Source organism: Galeopterus variegatus, unplaced genomic scaffold, assembly GCF_000696425.1.
Source record: "Galeopterus variegatus unplaced genomic scaffold, G_variegatus-3.0.2 Scaffold1555, whole genome shotgun sequence".
Classification (NCBI taxonomy): Eukaryota; Metazoa; Chordata; class Mammalia; order Dermoptera; family Cynocephalidae; genus Galeopterus; species Galeopterus variegatus.
The window spans coordinates 48,369-74,769 of NW_007727666.1; the positions used below are offsets into that span (position 1 = coordinate 48,369).

Consider the following 26,401-nt stretch of genomic DNA (forward strand, 5'->3'; position numbering starts at 1 on the left):
AGGTTAGAGTGATGGGGGCTTCGAGTACATGAGCCATTGAGAGGAATGCATGTGTGAGGGTCTCAGGAAGCAGCTGGGGAGAAGCCAGAAGAGTCAAAACCTTCTCTTTCCTAAGGGGGGTCCCTTCTGGTCTCCTGGTGCCCCCACAAAGACTGTCTAATTACCTATTAAAAACTGCTGGAAACTACTTGTTTTCTGCTAGTGGCTCAAACAATGTCAGTTTGGGCTAAGAAAGAAACAGCGAACAAGAAAACCAATGTTAGGTAATTTCAGTGAGTCCAAATTTTCTAATAACCTCTGATAATTTTCTTTGGCCTTTTTTGATAGGCCACCATGTATCACTAAGCACGATCACTTATTTCACAGAGCAGCAAAGTCCTGACACTAAAAGGGCCTCCAGAGGTCCTGTAGTCCACACTGTGTCCCATGCAGATGTCTGCCCTCTCCAGCACCCCTGACAGATGGTCATCCAGGCTCTGCATCACTGTTTTTGTGTATGGGCAGGTGCTCGCTCCTGCTGATAACGAGCCCTGAGTCTTACAAATGATGTGCTTCATTTGATTGTTGGGGAAGCTGCTGCAGCCCCTTCTCGCTATGGGGGTGCTGATGGTCAGTGCCTGGCCCTTGAAGCTTGGGCTTTTTTTTTTTTTTTTCCTTTTTTTGTCTTTTTCCGTGTCCGGCAACGGATCGCAACCCTCGGTGCTGCGCTTGCACCTCGGGAACCGGTCTGTATGTGGGATCCAAACCCTCGGCGGGAGCGCCGCCACACTCCCAAGTGGCGCACTGTAGCAGTGCGCCACCGGGCTGGCCCGAAGCTTGGGCTTTTAAATACACTGATACACTGTTTTCAGCAGCAGGGACCAGAATGTCCTTTTCTTCCCTATGGGCCATTTCTGACCCTTATCCTCCTCCTGGCAGAGTTCGAGGTTCTCACTGTCAAGTAACTGCATTTGCCTTCCATATGTGGGTTTTTTGCCTATATTAGTCTGTAAGTCCCTGAAGAACAGCCCCCGTTTGTGTAGCTATCGTTAAGCTTTTGTGCCCACCTTTCACGCTGCTGGCTGTTTAGCTGATGTTCATTTCTGGTATTTCAGCCAGTGCTAGTAGGATGCTGAGACCTAGAGGCTTTCTTTTTCTGCGTGTGTTTTTCTACCACTCAGGACTTCCAAACCACAGTTCTAAGCTAAGTGCTAAGTTTATATGCCTTCATTTTGCAATCCATAAGCCATGCTTTAATTGTGAGCTCTACAGCTGAAAGGGGAAAAAAGGGCTTAAATCATAATGAAAATCAATGCAGAAGGACAGAACTTTCCCACCCAAAGGGGAAATGACGCTGAGTAGCTCAGCAGTTAGTCCAAGGAATAATAATCTTAGAAAAATGCAGCTCCCTAGAGTAAAGGAAACGCTGTGAGCCCAGCCCCTTCTGAGCTGTTAAATAGCTGTCGCCTGAATTGCTCTGACTTTGTGGCCAAATTCGTCATTTAGCTTGGCTGTAGGGAGAACCATTACAAGGTGCAGTGAAGACCCAGGCTGGGCAAGAGGCAGCCCCTCAGGGAAGGGAAAGTGGCTTTCCTCCAGGAATGTGGCTCCTTCTTTCCTGGCTGAGGCTGAGGGATGGTGGTGGGGGGGATTCCTCAGAAGCCTGCTTGCTTTGATGGAGGGTGCCCCAAATAGAGGGAGGGGTATGGGGAAAGGGCCTCTCTGTGGTGCGGGTGTGTTGAAAAGCCACATCCTTTCAATCTTGCAAGAGCCCTTTTATGGCTTCCCTTGGTGTGTATGCAAGTGCCGAACTAATATTTTCTGCCCAAGGGCTGAGTGGTATGGATAGAGGGGGAGTGAAAGGTGTCTGATGCCCAGCTGGGCAGTTACTGTGTTCTTGTCCTGGAGAGCTGGGGAAGGAGCCTCTGCCCTTGCAGTGATCCCCTCTTGCCTTCCAGCAGCCCTGCCCAGCTGGCTGAAAACAGTGTTCTTGGACTTAACTTGTTCTTGTCCCGAGACACCCAGAAAGAAAAGGAACAGATGGCAGTTGCAGTTTTGTTAGTTACTTACTGCCTTCTTCAGAGGCTTCTCTCTGTCCCCAGCATCCTTTTTGTATGAACAGGAGGTTTCGGCTGTGATAAATGTCCCTCTATTTGAAGAATCCTAGGGAGGTGACCAAAAAGGACACTAGTTTTGCTTCCTCTTTGACTCCCTAGCCTTTGAGCACCTATGTGTGCTCAACGCTTTTTCATTCCTTATCCCTTTAACCCTCAAAACAATCCTGCTAGGGGTATTATTTCCCCTCTACTGTCGTGGAAACTGAAGCCTGGAGAAGTTAGATCACATGGTAAATGGAGGGAGCAGGATTTAAATTGATTTTGACCAAATCCATTTGCTCATTTCACAATATTACAAAGTCAGTTTTCTCATGTGTAAAATGGGGCAACAGGTGTCCTAGATCTCTAAGATCTTCTCCAGCTCATCCCTTCTTCCTCCCTTCCTTGGTCCCTTGCTTTTTGCCTTTTGTGTAGAAGTTAGAGACCAGGATTAGGATGGGGGAAGATGTGAGGAGATGGCAGTCGTAATAGGGACAACCTGCAGAGTAGAGACCCCCCAAAATAGGTTTTTTTGGCAACTGCTGCAGATGAGACTACAAGTCTTTATACACATATAAAATGGTATTTTATACAGATGTTGTGAATTATGCCCTACTTAGATGCCAATCCGTAGGTTATTGATGCCAGAGGTAGCTACATTAATTATCAACCAAGCTGGAATGAATTGGTGACTTTTTTTGCGGGCTCTCTCCTGGGAACATGGAGCAGTAGCAGGTATTGTGAAGTAGTTATTAGGAAGACCTGTTCAGTAGGAGGAGAGGTTAAATGGTGCCCCACTCAGATGCTGTGAAATTGCTTTCTTTCTAATGTCTACGCCTTCCTCTACCCACTCACCATTCGTCTTGCATAGACAGAAAGAAACAAAGACGTTTCTATCCTGTCTTTTCCCTCTTCTTTTGTTGGAGTGTGGCAGATGTCTCTATTTGTGACCCATTCGACTGATTTGTAGATCAGGAAATATTTACTGAGGCCTTAGAACGTGTGACAAGAGTGGTGCCAGCTAATGGTCCCAGAGAGCATGCTGTCTTGTCGGCGCCCAAACATCAACCTTGGCTGTGGGGATGACTGAGGAGACTGGAGAGGGGCTGCTTGAAAGAGGCTACTTCAGTTTCAGCCTTTCATTGCAAAGACTGTGGCAGGTCCCAGTGGAAGTATTCTGCAGACAGCTGAGAATGTGGAACTGAACTAGAGAGAAGCCAGGGACACATTCAGCCTGGCGGGGCAGCAGTTGCAGCCACAGGGGAAGAGAAAGCCAGCTCTGACCGGGCGGAGGGCACCCAGTGGAGACGATGGGAAGGAAGAGGCAACAGCCCAGGTGCCAGGCCGGCGTGAAGACACAGTGAGAGATGGAGTCAGTTTGGAGGCTGGCTGTGGATTGACAACTGATTTGAATATAGTACACAGTTTATGCATAAAATGTGGTGGTCTGTGAAGAGACACATCATTTAACATGTTTCTGCCTGGATTGCCCTCCCATCCGGGCATCATCCAAGTTAAAAGGAAAAGGGAGATGGGGGAGAGGCCATTGGGTTGGGTTCTGAGCTGTGCAGTGGAGATCTCAGGAGTGCAGGAAGACGCCTACTTGCAGTATGGTCAGCACGAAAGACAGCAGACATTGACCTCCCAGTGGCAACAACGCCGGACAGTGAAATGAAAGAGGAAAACCAGAGAGAGCCAGAAGTTTTGGTTTTAACCTCCTAAACCTGTTGTCACCTCCCGACTCTTCCATGTCAGGAATTGGCAACGCCATCCACCTAGTTACTTAAACCAGAAGCCTAGAAGCCACCCTCCTTTTCTTTCCTTCTTCCTCCCTCTGCATCCTTTTTTTTTTTTTTTTTTTTTTTTGCAATTCCAGTTGATTCTGTTTCCAAAACACATCATAAATCTGCCCTCTTCATCCTTTCTGTTTTCCTTGCATCCACTCATGCTCTCCCTCTAATCCATGCTTGCAGAAGCCAGAGTGATCTTCTTAAAATGTAATTCAGGTCACCTCATTCTCGGGCTTAAAACCCTCCAAGAGCTTTGCATTGTACTTAGAATAAAATCCAAGCCCCGTGCATTGGAGTACAAGGTCTGCAGGATCTGAGCCTGCCACCTCTCTAGCCTCTTCTTGCTCGACTCCCCTCTTGCTACCCATACCAGACAGTTTTTTATATGTGGCAAACTCATTCCTGTCTTGGAGACTTGGCACTTGATGTCCCCCTGCCTGCAGCAGAAAGAGCCTTCCAGGCAGAGGGAACAGCCAGAGTAAATTCCCTAAGGCGGGACCGAGATTGCCTTGTCTCAGGGTTGGAAAGAGAGAAGGCCATGGTGAAGGCCTGGGTCACATAGGGGCTGTGAGAACCATGGTAAGTAGCTCAGATTTTCTTCTAGGTACCGTGGAGGGTACTGCAGCAGGGCCCATGCCACCACGTGGTGCAGGTGGTGTAGTGCTCTGGTTGTAAGATCTCTTAAGGAGCTGGAAAGACCATCTGCTAAATCTACAGGGTCTGTTAAAAATGGACACATTCTCTTTGCTTTATGTATTAGCTCTGGGGTACTCGAACTCCATGGTACTATTTGGCTCTCCTATCATGTAAAAGTTTTTGAGGAAAGCTTATTGGTCAGATGGGATGGTAGGCAGGCAAGGCTGTGTTCCCAATTCCTGGGGCTATTGGGGGGACTTGAGGACTAACCTCACTGGAGTTCTCAGGAGTGCAGGAAGACGCCTACCTGCAGTATGGTAGTATGAACAACAGAAACCCCCATCTCTCTGCACAGGGAAGGAGCTGGGCTTCTGCAGGCAAAGAGATGGATTTGATAAGTTGACACATTTCTCCTCAGTGTCTTGATAAGTTGGGAGATGCAGACCAGGGAGGAAGGTGGGTAAAAAGAAGAGGGCAGAGGCCAAGGTCAGGCACTCCGGGTGGCCCTGCCAGGTCCATCCTTGGAACCAAAGTAGTCAGTCAAATTGGAGGAAGGAGAAGCGAGAGTGCAGGAGAGGGATGCCTGATTGTAACCTGGAGGGATGTTTCTTGTGCAAGGCTGTGACTACTGGTTGTCACATGTTAGACCAGTGTTAAAAACCACTCCATTTTCCTTCCCTGGGTGGCTTCAATATGGGGATGAGTTTTACTCCTACAGCCTCTCAGGCCACCATGACGTTTAGTGCTGCCATGTGGTGAGACTTTTTCTGGATCATCTTTTGCCAGGGTGTGGAGGAGAACCCTGCTGGCTTTGCAGTCAGAGACCTGGGGAGGTCCTGGCTTGGGGGTTAGTCAGTCTCGGTTTAGGCCACAGCAGTGCCATTTGCCAGCTGTGGGACCTTTGTAGGTTATTCAGCCTCTCTGTGTTGTCAGTTTCTCATCTGCCCAAAGGGCTATTCATAGAAAGAACTACTCAGAGAATATGAGTGCCATATAGCCCCTGTAAAGCAGATTGCTTAGTGCCTGGGCGGGTGAGCTCTGTAGATACTAGTAACAATGATGCTACTGAAACCAGTTCCTGTTTAGACTGATCATTCTGTTGATGATAATCCCCCATTCCCATTGCCACCTTACCCTCCAGGCATCTTACTGGACAGGGGACAAGTTCCGAATGTGAAGGGCTCAAGTCCATGTTCTAAGGACCTGTGTTACCTGGTTCTCCCCCACCATGGACCCCTGCCAACCTCACCTCTTGGTATCCCCAGAATTCTCTCTCTATCCTTAGCTTCTAACACAGAGATGAAAGAGCCAGATTTGAAGATGTGAAGTCAGAAAAACCAGGTGCAATAGCCCTCACCTAGGATCCTCTGAGGAGACCAGATGAATACACATGAAGCAATTAGGACTGACTAAAAAGAGTATGTGAGGTGTGACTACAAAATAATATACCTTTGGAGATCAGTCATACTTGGACCTCTGTGGTCAATGAGTCTTCTCCTTCAGATCAGAACTTTTAGGGGTTATCGACACATGCTTCAAAAGTGTTTGAAGGAGTCAGGAGCCACCTTCAGAGACTGAGTGGGCCACACAAGCAACTCACCGGTGTTTCCTTGGTGTTGGAGTCAGACCTCCAACTGCATCTAGAATGGGATCACCCGTCTCTATCTCCTGCATCATTTGTCAGATTGGGCTTTGAATTTTTGTCTGTTTCCAAAGTAATCCAAATCCATTATCAAGGCATGAAAATCAATCATTATTCAGGAAACTGAAGAGAATATTCTGTAGGTGCTATTGAAGATTAGCAAATTTTAGAAAGTAGTTTGAGTGATAATAGCATTGTTGGAGTAAGTGCTGTCTTAATGGGATCTCTCTGGTGCTCATTTGGGTAGGTGAATTCTTGTGGTTTGTTAGGAATTGTTTATAGTATAGTCATGCCTGTGGTAATGGAGTGCTGCGTGCAGCCGTAGGGAAGAGAGACGCCAGTGGCCACTCAAGAGCTGTGATGGAGGTCAGAGGACTTTTGGTCGCAATCCACTTTTGGTTCCACTTTCCAGCTCGGTGGCACTGGGAAGCTGCCCAATGTCTCTAGGTCTTAATTTCCTCATGTTAAAAATGGGGATATTATGTCTATCCTAGTCAAGGCTTTTGAGGAGGAGCAAATATAATTATGACTGTGAAGACACTTGGAAATGTAGACATAGCAAGTGATTTTTGTCATAGTATAGTGAACCGACCATGACCTTGGGAGTTATTTAATCTCTGTACCAGCTTCCATATCTGTGAAATGGTCAGCAGTGTTGTTGTAAGGATGAAATGAGTTGATCAAGGTGGACTTGCGTTGTAACATGCACACGTGCTGTATACGTGTTAGTCACGGTCACTTCCGGGAACTCATCAGGATTATTATTACTCTGAGTGAGGCGGGGATTCGTGAAGAAGGTAGGCATGGAAGGGTGAGTGGAAGGATGGAGAGGAGATGGAGAAAGGGAGAACATTTCCAGGAAATCGCAGTGGCCTTTCTCAATCCTCTCTTTGTCTTCTCACCTGTCTGCAGTTGCCATGACGCACTCTTTCCCGTCTCGTCTCCCTCCCACCACCTGGGACGTTCTTCACAGTTCTGCCCTTGGCCTTCCACCTCAGTGAACACTTATAGAGCACCTCCGACGAGCTACAGTCTCTCGTAAGAGACTTAGGAATGTGATCAAATAAGTTAGAATCGTATAACAAGATAAAATGGTCATCCAGGGGGAGAGAGTTCTCTCTGGGGAAGGCTATTAGGCAGTGGTGGTCTCTGAGCTGGTTGTGAGAAACGGATCAGATTTTGCCAGAAGGCCAAGGCCAAGGGAGTAAGATATTCCAGGTAGAGAGGACGGCAGGACAGCGTTGTGGAGGGACGACAGAGTGTGGCTTCACCTGTTCACTCTGGGTGGGTGCTTGCCAGATCTGCTTCCTCTCTCGAGCACTCCGGTGGTGTGCCTTCAGCATCTGCCGGACGCTCACACACGTTCTCTGCGCTCACTGTAAACCGACAGGTGACCGTTATAAATGCAAACGTTCCACCCCTTCCCTCCCCCAAACCTGACCTTCCTGCCTGTTAACGGTCCCGTTCATCACCCGTTCGCACATAGACCCTCGATCATCCGTGTCTCTTGCCTTTTCTGACCTTTCCTTGCTCACATGTGGTCACCACTGGCTCTTCCCTCCCTTGCTTCCTCCCATCCTCTCTTCCTCCTTTCTTCTGAGTCCTCCCAGAGCACTGAATTCTATCTGGACAGTGGGCTGCGTTGGCTGTCAAGATGCAGTTATCCGCATTTGTGTCATGAAACTGCAGTCTGGATCCCGGTGTCTTGGTGAGGCATCCTGGGGACCCGTGGGAGGATGCCCGGCTCTGTCTTCGCTGGCTTTCTCGTTCAGGGCACAGTACCGTTTCTCTGAAGCTCTCTGTCTGAATTTTGCTCGCTCGCTCCATTTTTTCTTTCTTGGCGTCTGCACTGTACGGGTATGTGAACCCTTGATGTTGGTGTGATAACAACACATTCTGACCAACTGAGCTAACCGGCCAACCCTGCTCTTTCCTTTTTATCCTTCATTTTTTCTCTGTTTCTGTGTTTTTGAAGTCAGACCTGGGTTTGAGTCAAATTTTACTAATTGCTATGTAACCTTGGGCAAATTACTTAATCTCACCACGTATCAGTTTCCTTATCAGAAAAGCAGGGATAATAACGGGACTACCTCAGAGGCAGTCCGTGTCAATGCTTAGCGCAGTGCCAGGCACGGAGCGGATGCTGCATACGTTTTGGCTGCAGTCGTAACAATAGTGATAATCATTGCCCAGCTCTGTTGTGTCTATTTTGGTAATTCCCTGACTTTATTTCTCCCTCCTTTTGTAAGTTTCTCCTTTTTGTTTTATTTCTCTTTTCAGCCCCCTTCCTTTCAGCCCCCTTCCTTTCTTATCCCTCTATTTTAAATCTCTTTGTCTTAATTGGCTATGGTATGCACTGATTTTTTAAAATATTGGTTTTATTTGAATGAGTGTTAAGTTACCCAATCTTAATTTTAACAGCATAGTAGCAAACTTTTGGTTTCTGTCTTTAACTAGACTTTACTCATTCAGCCCCAGGTAAGCACCACCCTGTGGGAGCCGGAAGGCCACAACCCCCTCCAGCTCAGGCCTCAGAGCCCTTTGGGCTGAGACACCATCCTACTGTGTCCCGTTTCTAATGGTCGTAAACGCTCCAGACAAATTGCGTTTCTATGATTTCCTCAGAGTCCTGGGCCACTTCACAGAGGTCTGTAGAATAAATTAACTGCAGAGGTCGTGAAAGCAGCTGGCAGCGCACGCGGGGGAGTGTTTGAGGCCCAGGACTGGGAGCAGGCCTGCTTCTTCCTGCCCCTCCCGTCCCCCCTCTTCCTCCTCGGAACCAGGATGTTTTTCCTTGCCTTTTTATTGTTTCGCTAACCTGGCAGGTCTCCTTTGGTGGAGTCCTGCCACCCGGCTTCCTCTCTGGGTGTGAGCGAATGCTACGGTGACAACACAGAGCTGCAGGGAAGGCCTGCGCCCTGGGCCTGCACCTCCCAGCGTGACAGGGGCTGCTGTCCCGGCCTCTTTCTCAGAACTGCCCCTTGCCTAACGAGCCTCCTCTTCAGCCACGCTACTGCACGTTTCCTTTTCAAGGGATGAGAGGGGCAAAGAAAATGGAGGCAGAAAGGTGGGTGCCCCTGGAAACAAGGTGGACCCCTCCCCCCCACAGAAAGCCTTTTGTTTGCTTATTTAACTGAATGGGAATCTTCTGACCTTTGACCCTCAGGCATTTCCTCAAGGCCTTTTTTTTTTTTTTTAAACCTGGAGAATTATTTTTAAAGTAAAGAGCTTGAGGTCACATCAAGGTCCCTCATCCTTCAGTCTTGCCTCAGTAGGCTGCATCCCTCCTTAGGGCTCCCGAGGCCACCTCTGGGCCAGTTCTGTTTCTGGAAGGCTGACCCCAGAGTCAGGAGCTCCAAGCCAGCCCATCCCCTGGGTCTGGGCTCCATCCTGCAGATCTGTCTTTCTCCCAGAGAGGATGCTCAGCTGAACAAAAGCCCACACCATCACAGGGTGGGGAGGATCACATGCCTTGTTTAACTATGTACTTTCCATCACTAGAGCTGTCGCAGGGAAGCTCTTTTAAAATCTGATCAGCAGACCTCAAGTCCAAACACTTCTCAATGTGTGTGATTTTTGTTAGGGTGCTCCTTTTAGGGTGAGAACAAGGAAGGAAATGAAACTCCCTGAGAGCCCTGGACTGTCCAGATCGAGGGCTGAGTCTTTTGTTCACAACTCATTTGGCTCCCAAACATCCTCCACCCAAAATCATTACATCCGCAGCAGTGTTTCAAAACACAACCCAGAGTGGCCAAGATGAGTAGGCGGCTGCCGTTCTGGGGAGATTACAGCCACCTTCTCCCCACACCCCAAAGTTCCTGCCTGCCCCAGAATATCTCACCACTGGCCATCGACCTGAAATCCCCCTCATTTGGAGGATTCCTAGGGGGAAGCCCATAAGGAAGGGCCAAGCAGCCATGGAAGGGAGGGTGGTTTCTGGTCCCAGCCTTCCAAACTCCAGGGCACAGTCTCTGCTTCTCTGGGCAACTTCTCACACCCCAGAGGCATCATAGTGATTTATTTACCCGGATCAGCTCTCTTGGAAGCAGTAAGCTCCTTGAGGCAGATTCCATATCTGATTAATCCTTGTACCCCTCGCATTGTCTTGTCTACGATTGGTACTCAGTAAATATATATATTTTTTTATTGTGGTAAAATATAAGTAACATAAAATCTACAATTTTAACCATTTTTAAGTGTACAATTTTGTGGCAATGAGTACATGTTATGAGGCTGTCACACGGAAAAGGAACCAGAACACCCAATTGAGAAATTAAAAAGGGGGTCTTTATTAGCTGGCCGGCAACTGTCTCTCCAGATATTCTGGTAAGAGAACAGCTGTGAGTCTAAGTTTAAGGGGCCTTTTAAAGGCACATAGTTATACAGCCAAAAAAATCATATAGTCACATAGTTAAAGTTATCATATAGTCACACACATTCCCTCCTGGTGTGAGGATGGAGGGGGTTTGTCGAGGCCTAATGCAAGCTGGTTACAGAAGCCAAGATAAGCCAGTTAATCACTTAGGGACGGCAAAAACTTCCACAGGGCGGTTTCCTCCTTAGGTTGTCTAGATACATCTGGATACAGCTCTTGGTTTTATCAGACAGGGACAGCATAGGCGGGAAACAGCAAAGGCAGGCAGAATTTAAAATTTTTCTAAGTACAGAACAATTTTTAACCTTCAATTTTTACCACAGGTGTTGGGGGCAGTTTTCAAACAAGAACCCTTTTCAAACGGTAAAAATGGCATAAGCTAAATCAATCTACCTCGTCACATACAGTCACAGTGTTGTTACAACCATCACCATCATGCTTCCAGAAATTTTTCGTCATCCCAAATAGAAGCTCATTGTATAGTAACTCCCCATTTCTCCCTTGCCCCAGCCCCTTACAACCTCTTCTACTTTCTGTCTCTGTGATTTTGCCTATTTTAGGCACCTCCTGTAAGTGGAATCATACAGTATTAGTCCTTTTGTGTCTGGCCTATTTCACTTACTGTAATGTTTTCAGGGTTCGCCCATGTTGTAGCATGTGTTAGGATTTCACTTATTTTTAAGGCTGAATAATATTCCATTGTATGTATACACCACATTTTGTTTGTCCATTCCTCTACGGAAGGACACGGGTTGCTTTCACCTTTTGGCTGTTGTGAATGATGCTGCTGTGAACATGGGTGTGCAAATATCTCTTTGAGTCCCTGCTTTCAATTCTTTTGGATCTATATCCAGAAGTGGAATTGCTAGATCATATGGTAACTCTATGTGTAAGTTTCTGAGGAACTGCTGTGATGCTTTCCACAGTGGCAGCGCCATTTTACCTTCCCACCAGCAACGTGCGAGGGTTCCAGTTTCTCCACATCCTTGCCAATGCTTATTTTCCTTTTTTCTTTTTTAATAATAGCCATCCTAATGGGTGTGAAAGTAAATATTTTTAATTCAAAAATGCCACTTGCTGGCTGTATTTATGATTTGGAACTATTACTCCCCTTCTTGGGCCTCAGTCCTGTCATCTGAGGGTCAGACTAGTTGGTTGCTATGGCCCCCCCGATGGGGCCTCCCCTTGGAGAGGATGTGGGCACCAAAGACAACCCAGCCAACTTTGGCCAGAATGAATGACACAAAACAGTATGGGTGTTAGCTAGTGTAGTGTGTCATGCACCACAAATTAATTTAGGAGGAGTTGGCTGAGCTTCTCTCAGTCCTCACTGGTTTTCATTTGAGTATGGTTAATTAGGAAAGACACTGGGATCAAAGAGCTGGGCTCCAGTCCTGTTTTCTGGGTTAACCTGGGCAGGCGACATCAGTACTGAGCCTTGGTCTTCTCTTCTCTAAAATAGGGCAAGAATTAACCTCCTGCCTGCCAGTCAGAACATCAGGAGCTAAAAAGATAATTTGGGGAACCTAAAGTGTTTTGCAGATGGTAAAATGTGTTGGATTTCTTAATTTGATATCTGAGAATAGAAGCGTAATTTCATTCTCCTGGAAAGTACCCGTGAACAGTGCTGTGCTCCTCTTTAGTCTGTGGCCACCCATCTTACTAAGAGGGAATTAAGAATGGAAGAGGCTACAAGGTTCTTAAAGTTTCTTTTCTCCCCTCCCTTTGTGAGCAATTGAATTGTAGGAAAATCTTTAAAAATTATAAAGAAACCTACTCTCCTAGGTATAAGAATCTATTTTTGCTATCAACAACAATGTAGATTCCAGGCACCGACTCCACAGTTCTCCAGAGAGGGTCTCTCAAGTTGAGGATCCCAGGAAAGCTAAGGGGGAAACAGGAACAGAAAATTCCGCAGCTGGGGATCAGCATCTTACTGTTGCAGAACCTCCCTCATGAGCCTTCATTCTAGCAACGTGACCTTCATCTTTCCTCTACCAAGCAACCCCCTGAAAGGCCTGCGGACTTCTACTGACTAATCCACGGCCTTTTTGCAAGCCTCTCCTTGCTGCCTTCAGCACTTACCACCTTCCTCTTTGCTGGCTCCTACTTTTAATCATCCTGTCCTTCCCTTGTTATCTGTGTCTCTGTTATTGTCTTTTCTACTCCCTCCAAATTCAAGTTTTCCCTTACATTAGTCCTCGATCCTTGATTTTCCCTTCACATGCCATCTCCTGTCCTTCCCCCAATAGACAGACTTGAATCTTTAACCCCCTACCAGACATTTTCACTTGGAAGTTATGACATCACCCCAAACCTCACATTTCAAAAATAGACTTTTCTTGTCCCTCAAACTTGATCTCCATTCTGGCTCTACTCTTTATTACCATTCTTTTCATTATGCATAAAAATCATCTGAGTTAGATGCTGATTTAGAAGTCCTCTTGCTCAGTTTTCCAGCTAAGAAATGTGCAGCTGTTAAACCAAGTCTGTCTGAGTCCAAAGCCCGTGTGATAGGCACCATTTCATTCCTATTAAGGAGAAACAAGGTCAGTGCACTTGTGTTTAAGGCTGAGGTTTGAAGGCCAGTGGGACTTTTTTTGGCTCTGCTGTTCTGGCCAGCGCCTTAAAGCCTCACAGAATAAGCTGGAGCGTGATGGATCTAGGTTCAGACTCTGTCTCTGCTGCTGTTGAGCACGTGACCTGGAACATCACTTAATCTTGCTCCCCTCAGTTTCCCCATGTGCTGTATGAAGACAATAGTACCCACTTGACAGGGCTGTCATGAGCATTAAATGAGATAATGCATGTGAAAATGATTAGCACGTGTTAAGCACGGAATAGATGTTAGTGAAATCTGAATCCAAATGGAGGGAAATGAAACTAAAGGGCTTGTCCTTCAACTGTGTCCCCCAGAAATACAAGCGTCTGGCTGGCAGCACTTGACATTTGGCCCACTGTAGCAGTGGCTGGCGAGAGGTGGGGAAGGAGGAGGGGAGGAGTGGGCCCCTGGGAGGAAATTGCCTCTTTGGATGACAGGGCACACTCCCTGTACACTCCCACTCCGCTGCTCAGGGACAATGCAAGTTGAAAAACCCCAAATCACTGGGGGGGGTGGGGGTGGCGAGGAGTTGACTGTAGCAGCTGCTAATTAGGAAATCTTGTTCCCGGGCTGTGCTAGCATCCCTGATGGTGCTGGTTCACAAACAGATGTTCTGGAACATTAAGACACTACAGAAGTGAAGTTGTCAACTTGGGGGGGAAAAAATAGGCAAAGCAATAAAACTCTCTTCTTAATATTTCATCTCCATTCATGGTATGAAGGAAAGTTATGGCCTGACACAGGGGGCTGAATGCAGAGGGAAGGGTGGTATTTCCAGCTCAAAAGATAACCTGAGAAATGGGACATTTAATCTCCAATATGAGGTTGGCCGGTGTGGCTCAGTTGCCATGGTATGTGAGTGGGGTTTGAATAATCGTCTCTGACCATCTGGGGAGCTGGCCTGGGTGAGGTGAGCAGCACCAGCCTCCGCCAAGTCTGCGGGGCACCCCCTCCCACCCTGGAGGATTCCCGTGGAAGTCTGGTGGGCGCGGCCTCTTCTCCTCTCTCCCCATCTGGACCAGGCCCTGCGACTGGAGGCATCTCTTCTCCTTTCCATTTCCCCAGGGCCATCTCTCTTTTCCACCCAGAATAAGAGGAGTTTCCCTTCTTGCTTTCCTTGCTGTGGAAGGTCTCTGTGAATTCCTGTCCACTTTACTCCAAATTCCTCTCCTCAGGGTTCACACAGGTGCTGAATAGGGAGTCACACCACCAGCAAAATTCACCCACCCTAGATAACTCAGGGCTTCAGAAAGGTTTTGTCTTTGGACTTCAGTAAATATTTTAGCATTCAACCTGTCATTCTCCCTGAGATACAACATGAAATAGTGTAAAGCGCACAATCAAACATGACCTCAGGTGGCAGCGGGAGTGTGCTGGGGGTCCTGCCTGCCCCGCCCTGCGTGGTTTGTTAATCCCTTTTGTAAGGAAGAGTTCATAGGCAGTAAAAGGAGTAGAGGGGCATCCAGAGTTAAACAGGGGGCAGTGGGATATTGTTCTTTGGGAACCTGGGGCCAGTGATATCAGGGGTTTGTCATGCTGGAGACGGTCCCAGGTCTCAACCTGTGCCTCCTAAGTTCTCCCAGTACCTCCTAAGAGAAGTGTCTTGGAGCAGAACTCAGTGAGGCACGAGCTGCTCCAGCTGCCACTAGGCTGGCCTCAGTCCTTTAATCAGAGTGGATTCCTAGCTTCCAAGAGGGCCTGGGAGCCCGGGCCACCTCTGTCCCAGCTCTGATCTGCTGCCTGAAGAAGGATTAGAAGACTGAGCCGTGATTGATTAGCAGTACCTGCTAAGGTCATCCCCAAATCTGTTTGTTAAAAGTTGATAACCCTAAATCCGTTTAGTAGCCATCGCATATATAGAACTTACTAAGTACCAGGTACTGTTCTAAGCTCATACATGTGTATAGTCTATTGATCAACAACAGCCCTGGGAGGTAGGTACTGTTATAGTCCCCATTTTACAGAGGGAAGCCGAGGCACAGAGAAATTACGTATCTCGTCTAAGATTGTAAGGCATCTAGGGGGTAGATCCAGAAGTCTAACCCAGACAGACTGACTTTAACCACAGTCTGTTCATCCCTGCTGCCTCTTATTGAGAACTGAATTTCTAGGTCCAAGCACGGTGCCGGAAGCAGGTTCATTTCCTTCTAGGTGAGAGGACCTTTACATAGAGAACACAGATTCACAAGGTGTAGGTAAACAAGCAACTTTTTAATGTTATCTCCTGTATTCCTGGGGGAAGAAAGGGAAAAATCCCTAGGTGAAGAGGGACACTGAAGGTAATAGTTTCTCACTAATGCAGGCAACTGTGGTACCCATGGACTAAGGAGAAGAGGTGGAGGTGTAACCACAGCCAGCAGGTCTCTGAGGTCAGCAGGGCTCAGCAGTGGCAGCACTGACCAGGGGTGTGTCTACTCTCTAGCTGCTCTGGACAGCTGGTCATCGGCACCTCTCTTTGATCAGGCCGCTGGTTATGGCCATGACTGGTTCTGAGAGTGGCTAGGCATCCAGGGCCGAGCAGCCCAGACACGGGTAAACCTATCGGTCCTTCAGCTGTGCAGCCAGAAGCCACTCACATGCTTATGCTTCAGAAACACCACTGGAGCCCCAACCTACATGCCTCATTATCAGCAAGTTGCATTAGCTAACTTTATATTTAAAGTCTACAGACTTTACCTACCTTAGGGTATAGTCTGGGGACCAAAGAAAGCCCATTACATAGTTGCTTCTCCATGTCTCCAGACCTGGGGTCCTTTTAGCAAGGTACCATCCATTTTTGTTCTCTTTCTCAGGAGACACATTTTTTAGTAGATATGTTTTTAATAACATGAGACCATAAGGCACATAGAATTTTATAATTTATGTTTGCACTTGAGACTGTAAGGTGAGCGTAATACGTAACTAAAACTATATTAATAATATATTTTGTTAGTCCTTCAAAATGTTGTCTCATAATTAAGTTAACCAACTCTTTATTGCAGAAATTTAGGTTGTTTCCAACTTTTGTTATTTTAATCAATGCTGTGATAAACTTCCTTACACCTAAAACTTTGTGAACTTCCTTAATAATTTCGTCAGGATTGATTTCCAGAAATAAAATTTCTGAGTCAAAATATATGTCTATTTTTAAGGCTTTTGCAATGGATTGCTAAATTTCTCATCAGAGAGACTGTCAACTACATTCTTACTAACATTTTATGAAAATGTTCATTTTCTGTACCTGCGTTGATATTAGATATTATTTTTAAATGTTTGCCAACTTGATAGGAAAAACTAAATAAAGAATAAATAACTTAAAAGGTCTTTTCTAGTTTGAGTTTGCATTTCTTTGCTTTCCAACAATACTTTCATGTATTTATTCTCCACTTACATATTTCCTCTTGTGAATTGCACATTCATGTTCTTTGTCTATGAGATGTACATCTCAGGGATTTGAAAAAGTTCTTCCCATATTATTGACACTAAACTTTTATCATGCACTTCAGATATTTACCCCTGCTTATTAATCAACTTTTTAAAAATTTAGTTTTTATTTTTATCAAACTTAAATATAGTTTGAAGATCAAATAGATTTTATAAGACTGACCAGCATCATTTTCTGTTCCCCAGAATCAACCACTTTCAACCCTTTTGACTGATTCCTGTAGTAATTTTGTTCATATCTCTAACATGCTAATATTGCTGTTTATTGATTTTTGTTTTGGTTTTAGGCAATATTCATTGATTGCTTTCTGTGGAAATTTTATATTATTCCAAGCTCTACCAGTTTGGAGGTGATAGATCCTACATATTTCTATTCCTTAGGGTCAGCTTGAGGTAACTTAAATGCATTTTTTACATAATTCAAAGTACTCTTTTGCACAACGTGATTCTAATAGTTGACCTCCAGACTTATGTGCTATTGTTATCCAAGATTTGCTTCATCTTGTTTTATTAATACCACAAATGAGAAATTATTGTTATTAATTCATGAATTCAATGTTTCTTTAGATTTATGCACATATTTATCTTTTTATTTGCTCATTATATCTTCTTGCATCTGATATCTTTTATCTAGGATTGTTTTTCTGCTGCTTGAAATAAATCCTCTATAATTTTCTTTAGTGGAGATGGTTGGTAAACTCAATTTTAACTGAAATATTTGCATTTGATAGTCTCAAGATGTTTTTGAAAGGTAGTTTTGCTGAGTGTACAATTTCAGGTTTTTTCTCTCAGCACATTTAAAATATTTATTCACTGACTTTTGGGTTCCATTGTTGCTGTTAAGAAATCGGTTCTTAGTCTGATTGTCATCTTCTACAGGTGATTTGTCATTTTTTCCCTCTGGTTGCTTTTTTTTTTTCCCCCCTTTTTGTCTTTTTTTTTTACTGACCGGTAACGGGATCGCAACCTGCGGTGTCGCGCCCGTACCGGGGACCGGCAACGGGATCGCAACCCTCGGTGTTGCGCCCGCACCACACTCAGCCAGTGAGCGGGAACCGGTCTCCACATGGGATCCGAACCCTCGGCGGGAGCGCCGCCGCACTCCCAAGCGGTGCACTCTCCAGTGCGCCACCGGGGCGGCCCACCCCTCTGGTTGCTTTTAAGACCTTGTCTTAGTCTGTGGTTTTCTTCAATTTCACTATGATATGGGTACATATTTCTTTTATCTAACTCCTAAGGATTTGTTGGGCTTCCTTAGTCTGAGGACTTAAGCTTTTAATCAGTTCTGAAAAATTCTTAGTCATTACCTTTTTAGAATATTGCCACTTCTCTGTTCTCTCTCTTCTCCTCCTAGGACTCCAGTTGGATGTGTGTTGGACTTTCTCACTCTATCTTCCCTATCTCTTAACTTCTTTTTCACATTTTCTATTAATCTCATTTTGGATATTCTCTTGTCATCTATATTCTAATTCTTAATCCTCAGTTCAGCCACATCTAACCTGCTGTTGAGTTTCTTAATTTCAATTATATTTTTTCATTTCTAGAAATTCCATTTAGGTTTCTTTAAAATGTTTTTGGTTATTATTTATAGTCTATTTTCCTCTTATTTCTTCTAATGTAGTTTTATATACTTATATTCTTTGTAATACTTATATTCTTTGATAATTCCAATATTTGAAGTCTTTGCTTATCTAATTTGCTGATTTCTGCTCATGGATGCCTTGTTTCTTAGTATATTTTGTGATTTGATTTTTGACTGTGATTTCTTATTCCTTAGAATTTTATCAATAAATTATAAAAATTTGATTGAAGATTTGTTTATCTAGAGAGCATTAGTATTTGTTTCTAACAGGTATATAGAGGCACTATCCATCAGGATCACCATCACCCACTTTATTAATAGGATGTGTGTGTTTAAAATATAATTTACATACTGTAAAGTAAATGCTTTTAAAGTATGTAATTCAGTGGTTGTTAGTATTTTTACAAGGTTCAGGATCACTTTTAAGTACATCCTCAGCTTGAGTTTTAGACCACACAGGTAATGTGAATTTGTCCTGTACACCCACATGAGGTCTGGCTTTGTGGTTACAAATTCTCGGGTGAGTTTATTTTTTCTTTCGCCTAAAGCCAATATTGAAAGGTCAGGTTTCCTTGTGATTCCCTTCTGCAGGGCTGGTTTGTTTCTATTTGCCTTATACCCAAGATGGGATAGTTTTGTCTCCCATCTCCTACATCCCCATGGCCATCAGAACAGAAGTTCAAGGTCACAAATGTTGAGCAGATGCCCCAAGGCAGCTGCTAGCTTCTGTGTTAGCTCACCTCTCTGAATTCCTGCTTGTGGTTTATTTTTGGCCTCAGAAGATTTGTTTCTTCCCAGCTCAGCAGTACATTTAGAAAAAATTTTTTTAAATTTTATTCAGCATTTTTAGTTATTTATAACGGCAGGTTTATTGAGGGTACTGCAGGACTATTGTCTGCCTTTTAGTTTTGTTTATAGTGTGCATTTTTTCTTTCTTACATGTTTAGTCAACCCTCCAGGGAGAGAGCATGGTTCAGTGTGAGCCATGTGGCCATTCTTTTCCTCCTGGAGGCTGCAGTGGGATTGCTTGAGCTGACTGTGGTTTGGGACTTTTATTCCTGTCCCCTGAAGAAGGGGACATTGCTGCTTTCTCAAAGGCCCGGCCACACTCACCCATGGCCAGTCTCACGTTTGTCTTCAGGCTATTGTAGAGTTAAGTTCATTACCTTCCCTTTGCTCATGGCTTGCCAGCCTTGGGGCATGGGTTTCGAGTCTCTTTTGCCTCCCCACGATTGCTTTTTTCTGGCATCATTTGAGAATAATTTCTCATTGTGCCCAGTAAACCAAGAGGATAGAGGAAGCATTCTCAAACCCTTTAGCCTCCTCCCGGGATGGCAGCTTGCCTTTGCAGCTCAGTAGGAAGAACAAAGGCAGCGTGCCCCACGGGTCACTGCTGTCCATAACCCCAGGGTCTCAAGTTCAACTTATGGACTTTGTGGCTGCCCCTGGAAACACCCCTCCACATCCCATTTCTAGCAGAGTGTGGGCCTCGCCTGTCTGGGGCTGAGCCCCAGAGGAGCCCAGATGCCTGGGCAACTTCCCTCCCCATCCAGGAAGCCTCTGTTAATTATCACCTACAGGAAACAGAATAGGAGGCATAAAAACAGTAATTCTCAAGAGATTTGGAGAGGAAATGATTCCCTTAGGAAATTTTGTTAGAATCTCCCTTTGGAAGTTTTTATAATTACCACCCTCCCAATGCCAAATGAGTGAGCCACTGCTTCTGGTGGGAGTGGACCAGAGCCGGGAAAATGTTGAGAACCATGGATCTAGAACTGCACTGTCTAGTAAGGTAGCAACTAGCCACACGTGGTTATCGAGCTCTTGAAATGATGCTAATAAAATACTCACCAGACTTTAAAGGTTTAACACCAAAAAAAGTATATAAAATATCTCAATATTTTTATATCAATTCCATATTGAAATGATGATATATTGGATAGGTTGAATGAAATAAAGTATTTCTTAAAATCAATTTTATCTTTTTTTTTTTTATTTTTAAAATGTTGCTACCCCCAAACTTAAAGTTACACAGGAGGATTGTGTTTGTGTCTCATTTTGTTTATCTCCTGGGCAGTGCTCATCTAAAAGGTAACATTCCTTCTGTGTGTGTGTGAGTGTGAGTGTGTGTGTGTTATTTAGATACAAACAGTAGGTTTTTCCTGCAGCCTCTACAGATTTGTCAGATGGTTTGTCATTTTTGCCTGACTCATGTAGACAGAAGCGATTCATTCATCCGCATGGAGGTTTCTCAGCAGTGCCCACTGCCCCCAGTCCTAAGCGGAAAGAGAAATACCATTCACAAATGGGAATAAAAACGGGATTTTCAAGGAGTCATGCAAATCAGCAATAACTTCAAATGGTCCTTGTCCTCCCCCTTGCCGTCTCCAGAAACTCATTAAACTCAGTGTCCCCTAGTTAGTACATATGTTTCATATCTGCTTCCATTTTAGTTTGGATGTTCTGGGAAAGGACAGTGTTCATAGAATGCTGTGTGTTTTTTGGTGTTATCCTTGAGGGACCTGGCGTTAGCAGCAGCAGTTCACCTTTGGCTTCCGACATGTGGCTGGGCTGGGCACCGAGTTCTCCAGACTAATGGGGCAGCTTTCTTGGATTGGACTTGTATGTCCCATCCACCTGCTTGGACTCTGAACCTTCTGCCTTGACAAATGACATTTGATACTACAAATGATTCCTTCTGTGCCCAATTTTAACACCAACTTTAAATTCATCCTCAGAATGTCTTTAACTAATACCCTCTTTGCCATCATCTTCGGTGTTATGGAAATAAATTATTTAAATATATTTTATGACTAGTATAAATCATTTCTAATTTACAAACTTCAAGTAACAGTCCATACTCATGATCCACATTTCCTCAGCACTCCTGAGCACAGCTGAAGGGTTAGGGGCATGGGTTTGGAGCAGGCTGCCTGGTGAAGTCGTGGCTCTCCTCCTTTCGACCATGTAACTTGGGCGAGGGACGTGGCCTCCCCCATTCCTCCTTTGCCTGCTATGTAAAATAGGGAGAATAAGAACTCCAATCTCTGACTTTGTGCAAGGATTAAATGAATTAATGTTTACATCAGAGTTTGGCACACACACACATATGCTATTATTATTATTAATTTATTTTTACAAAATGAGATCGTACTCTAAATTCTATCTTGAAGCCCGCTGTTTTTACTCAATAATATCTGTAGAATGTCTTTCTTTATTTTATATATAGCATCATTTTAATGACCACATAGTGTCCTTTCATATGGATATACTGTAACTGATTTAATTGCTCTCCAGGTGTAGGGTTTTTAGGTTCTCTCTCTCTCTCTTTCTCTCTTCCTTTTGTTATTGCAAACAATGCAGTAATGAACATCTATGCAGATAAATCTTTGTCCACATTCTTGAATATTTCCTTTGGATAAAAGCAAAGAAAATGAAATTACTGCATCAACCTGTTTACATTACAAAATTTTAGTTGTCAAATCCTTCACATGTTTTACTAGAATTGCGCATGTCCCACCTCCTGCCTGCCAGAATAGGTGTCAGGATTAAGAGCTGCCAGCGTTTGCCTTCCTGCCACCCCACAAGGCATATTTACAAACTTGGTGCTTATGAGGTGCTTTCTGCCCTTTGCTCTCATCTGGCCTTGCTCCTCAGAGGCCCCCCTCTGAGTCTGCCTGGGTGCTAGAAGTTCACGTGCTCTTCCCGAAGCCCCATCTTGATCTCTATCAATTTCCATCATTTATCCCATGCACTGTAAAATTTATCCTATATTATATTGTTGCTTCATAATTTCTTCCACTGGATTGCAAGAATAATTAATATGGAAGAAAAAGGTGAAATTATTCTACTTGAATCCACTTCTCTACTGGTGTATCTTATGGTGTCATTTCTGAAGGTTTACTTTTTTTTCCAGAAGCCAGCAAGTTTTCCCTGATGCATTTTCTTATTATTTCAGCTACTGTAAGGAACCACTGGCCAGAAAGTAACACTGAACCCCACACAGAAAACATTACCTTCTATCGAAATCAAGAGGACCTTTCATCAGTGGCCTCCAAAGAGGGCGTGATAGTTCAGACCTCTAGCAGGAACCACGCTTCTTCGGATGCTCCAGAAACCCTCACTGTGTTAACTGAAACAGCAAATACTGGAGGAAGGAACGAGTCTTCAGGCAGAACAAAGTTCACCATTTCACCTGTGGGGCACTTGTCTGAGATAGCAACAGCTCTGACCTCCCAGAGCAGCACCTTAGGTGAGTTTGTGCCGGTGGTGCTCATTTCATTCATGAATGTCCAAGTCCTGGAAAACAAAATTTCTGCCACCCCCCATCCCCATTCTGAGCCACTGTGCCCATCCAAGGGTCCTGGGCTGGAATGCATCAGCCCTGAGACTCAGGCCCCATCTATGGTAAGTACAGATTTGCTGAGCAACCCGGCCAATCCTGTGGCATCTACATTCTATGTCCAAACCTCATCCCTCCTCCAGGGATCCTGCTACACGCTATCATCTCAGAGGCACCAGGTCTGGTGGGAGGCATGGCTGGGAGAGAAAGCCAGGCTTCGGTTTTGTTTGTGTGGATGGGGCTCAAATGGTTATTCTTGCTCCAGTCTGCACAGCTTGGTGGCTTGCCATTTTTAGCAAAGGATTTCAAGAAGGGACTGGGACTCAGTGGGTAAGACTTGACTGAGGAAGAGAAGACAAAGAAAACTAGCACTGATTAGATACCTGCTACACACCAACATTTCTGTTCTTTCAATCTTTACAGCAAGCCTGTGAGATCATGTTACTCATTATAGAAATTTAGAAACCGAAGCTCAGAGAAGTTAACTAACATAACATGTGCAGGTCAGACAGTTAACAGTTTAGAGCTGGATTTGAGCCTAAGTCCATGTATCTAAGTGAGGTGGCAGGGGCAGCTGAGGAGTGGAATGCCCGGAAGATGTGAATGAAGGTACAGAGGAGAGAAGGACAGGTGTGGCCTCTTTGTGGGGTGGCCAAGCCACCGGCCTCCCTTGGGGAGGGTGTAAATTGCTCATGGAAGAGAGCAGGAGCAGGTAGGACAGGTGTGCGGATGGGGTTAGGGACAGTCACGGAGGACTTTGAAAACCAGGCAGTTTAGATTTGGTGTGGTGGGAAGAGTCACTGAAGGGTGTTTTTTTTTTTTTTTTTTTTTTTGGTCTTTTTGTCTTTTTTCGTGACCGGCAACGGATCTCAACCCTCAGTGTCGCGCCTGTACCGGACCGGGACCGGCAACGGGATCGCAACCCTCGGCATTGCCCCCGCCCCTCGCTCAGCCAGTGAGCGGCCGGTCTGTATGTGGGATCTGAACCCTCGGCGGGAGCGCCTGCCGCGCTTCCCAAGCGGCGCACTGTAGCAGTGCGCCACCGGGCCGGCCCCACTGAAGGTTTTTGAACACAGGAGTGAGATGACTAAAGTGAATTTGGGGAGGATTTGCCTGGCAGGCAGGTCCAAGATGTCTGGAACAGGGGTAGAAGGACGGAGGGAACCTGGTGTCAAGGGGACCACCAAGGCAGACACAGAAATCCAGATACCAATTGCTGAGATTTGGCCTGGTGGCCACAGGGATAAAGAAGAAGGGACTGGCAAAGAGACTTCACAAAGGAAAGTTGCTAGGACGTGGAGATGGCCTGAAAGTAGAGGATGAAGCTGTTGAAGGTGACTCAGTGTTTTCATGTCCTAGTGACAGGTCTGGTCGGAGGACCCCTTCTGTAAATATGTACGAAAGTGTTTTGTGTTCCATCTGTGAGCGATGGTTGCAGAGCTTAGAAACTCTCACATGATACTGCCTCATTTTGTTGTCATCCAAATATTGGGAACTTTGTTCATGTTGAATTCAAGTAAATTCTGGGACACTGATCTCCCATTCCATATCGCCTGATACTTAGCTGCAGTGTGCCCCTTTTCTGATAATTTTACCACACAATGCTAAGTCTTTGTGAGATCTGAAAATAGTCTTTGTCTTGGCTTGTGGTCTCTCTTTCAGGACTTCATTTTTTGTAAAGTTAATTATTGCTCCTAAGCACTTCTCACGTCTATATATTTTATAGAAGTCAGAGTTGAGCCCATTAGTATGAAGACATTTGGAAGTCTGCGGGTGGGATTTTAATTGTTGCTGTCTGCTTTCAGCCCTGGAGAGGCTTCACCTGCTGTCCAGCAGTGCAGGGCCAGAAAGAAGAATCGCCCCTTCTCAAATGGGGAGGGGGCCATCCCAGGACTCACTGCAGAGCAGGAAGGGGCTCCCAGAAGAACTGACTGTGCACATCCAAGTGGCCACCACTTCCACTTCCAGCCACCCCTCTCTTCCTGCTTTGGAAATGGGAGAACCGACCTTGCTCTCCAGGAAGAGAGATTCCTCGGGACCAGAGTTCTCTGTGCTGCCTTTCTCCAGGACACCGGCTTACTCCCCTCCACCAGACCTTTTCTCCCGTGAGTACTCCTATCCCCAGCTTAGCATGCTGAAGCCACTCAAAATAGGCATATAGATGTGCATAGCTAGCTAGTTACACACTCATAGTAGGGCTGAGGGGAAGAGACACTAAGCAAAAATGCCATTCTTCTAATGCCAAGCATTTGGGGTTGTAGAAGTACAACCTACATAGTTTATCTGAGTATTGAAGTTCATGTTTAAAATATATTCTCTTTAACTGTATAAGGAAGAAAAGAAGAGTTGGATTGTGGCTGCTCTAGGTCTTTCTGTTCACTTCCCCCTTCCTTACACATGAACAACAGAGAGACTAAGTGTTATTGTTTTGGTGAGCATTGGATCATTTGATCAGGAGTTAGACTTTTATTTCTTTATGATTGTAAAAACATTTCCCTCAATGGCAAATAAAACATGGGTATACATTTTTTAGGCACCATTTTGAAAAAAACCACACAATGCAGGTGTTTGCAGGGCGTGATATTAGTAACTGTGTCTGTGGAGTCTCTCTCTCTCTGCCATTCCACTTCCTACTGTAAGTTAAGTCTCAGCACACCTATTCTATTTCCTCTGTGCTATACACGTTGTCATTACCAGGTCAGCTGATGCCTGTCTGCCCAGAGAAACTGTAATCATCTTGAGGACGCAGGTTGTGGTTATGCATTCTCTTAGGTTCCCTACCACCCCAGAACAAAGTGCAGCTGATAAGAAATGGGGATTAGCATGTGCCCAAATACCCTCACAGGCCACATCCTGCCCAGGGGCAAGAGAATGTCGGAAGCGTTGCCCATCTTTTCTCTTCTCTGAGGTTTTATTCAGAGTCTGTGTGTGCTGCTTGTGTTTTCGTCCTCATGCCATAGGGAGTGGGACAGAGGGCTGGAAATATTCTTGGGAAATAGAGGTAGGGTTGCTTCACAAATTGTCATTTCAAAATTTTTGTAGGTCAGAGGTTTTTGGAGGTACTTTGCAAGACTAGGAGTTTGGGTTTATGTCATCAAAGCAAAAACTGAACCCAGAAGTCCTTTCTGGAATGCCTATTTAAAGCAGCTAAATCCTCTTCCATATACTCTGTATACAGTTTCCTGCGGACTGGGTTTAGATATAATTTATGACTCATGTTTTTAGAAGATTGCTTTTTAAGATTATTCATAAACATTGGTTGGATTGGATAAAAGCTGCCATCCTTTTTAGCTCCAAAGTTCTGTGGTTCAGTGATTTATATCAGCTTTACTAAACAGTGGAAAGGAAGCATTTTCTAGGAAGCTACACTTTGATTCTGGTCAGGGTCATTTAATATTTATAATTGAAATTCAACCCACTACTGTGGTATATTTGAAAATCAGCCTATGTTTCCAACTTTACTGGACTTGACTCTGTATTCACCTATGTTTTTTAACCCTAAAATAAAATTCTTTGAGCATTTATCCTTTTAGAACCTTATATTTTAGTTGTTGGAGAGTTCCATCATACCTTTCATATTCCTTGAGTGTTTTACTGTGTATTTCTCTTCCTTTTTAGTGAACTGGGTGTTCTGTTCTGGGGAGAGTCCCCTCACCCTCCTAGATATTGGAGAGGGCACTGGTGCTATTCAATGGGGTTATTGCCAGGCATCCCAGAATGTCTGAATCCAGCCTGCCAACCTCCCATCCTCTCTGTGGGGATGCAGAGGACACATGCACAAAGACCTAAAGCCACATGGAAAACAAAGTTCTTTATTTTTTATTTTTTTATTTTATTTTTTTTGTCTTTTGTCTTTTTCCGTGTCCGGCCATGGATCGCAACCCTCAGTGTTGCCCCCGTACTGGACCGGGGACTGGCAACGGGATCGCAACCC

General features: G+C 45.0%; 1 protein-coding gene across 1 annotated transcript in view; it reads left to right on the forward strand.

The window, feature by feature from the left end:
* The first annotated feature begins 19,830 nt into the window (after nucleotides 1-19,830).
* The window catches only part of HEG1 (heart development protein with EGF-like domains 1), a 52,828-nt gene continuing 46,257 nt past the window's right edge, over nucleotides 19,831-26,401 (forward strand). Inside the window, exons 1-3 of the mRNA XM_008577646.1 lie at nucleotides 19,831-19,912; nucleotides 22,084-22,377; nucleotides 24,273-24,572. Coding sequence (XP_008575868.1) covers nucleotides 19,831-19,912; nucleotides 22,084-22,377; nucleotides 24,273-24,572 — 676 coding nt within the window. The remainder of the gene's footprint in view (nucleotides 19,913-22,083; nucleotides 22,378-24,272; nucleotides 24,573-26,401) is intronic.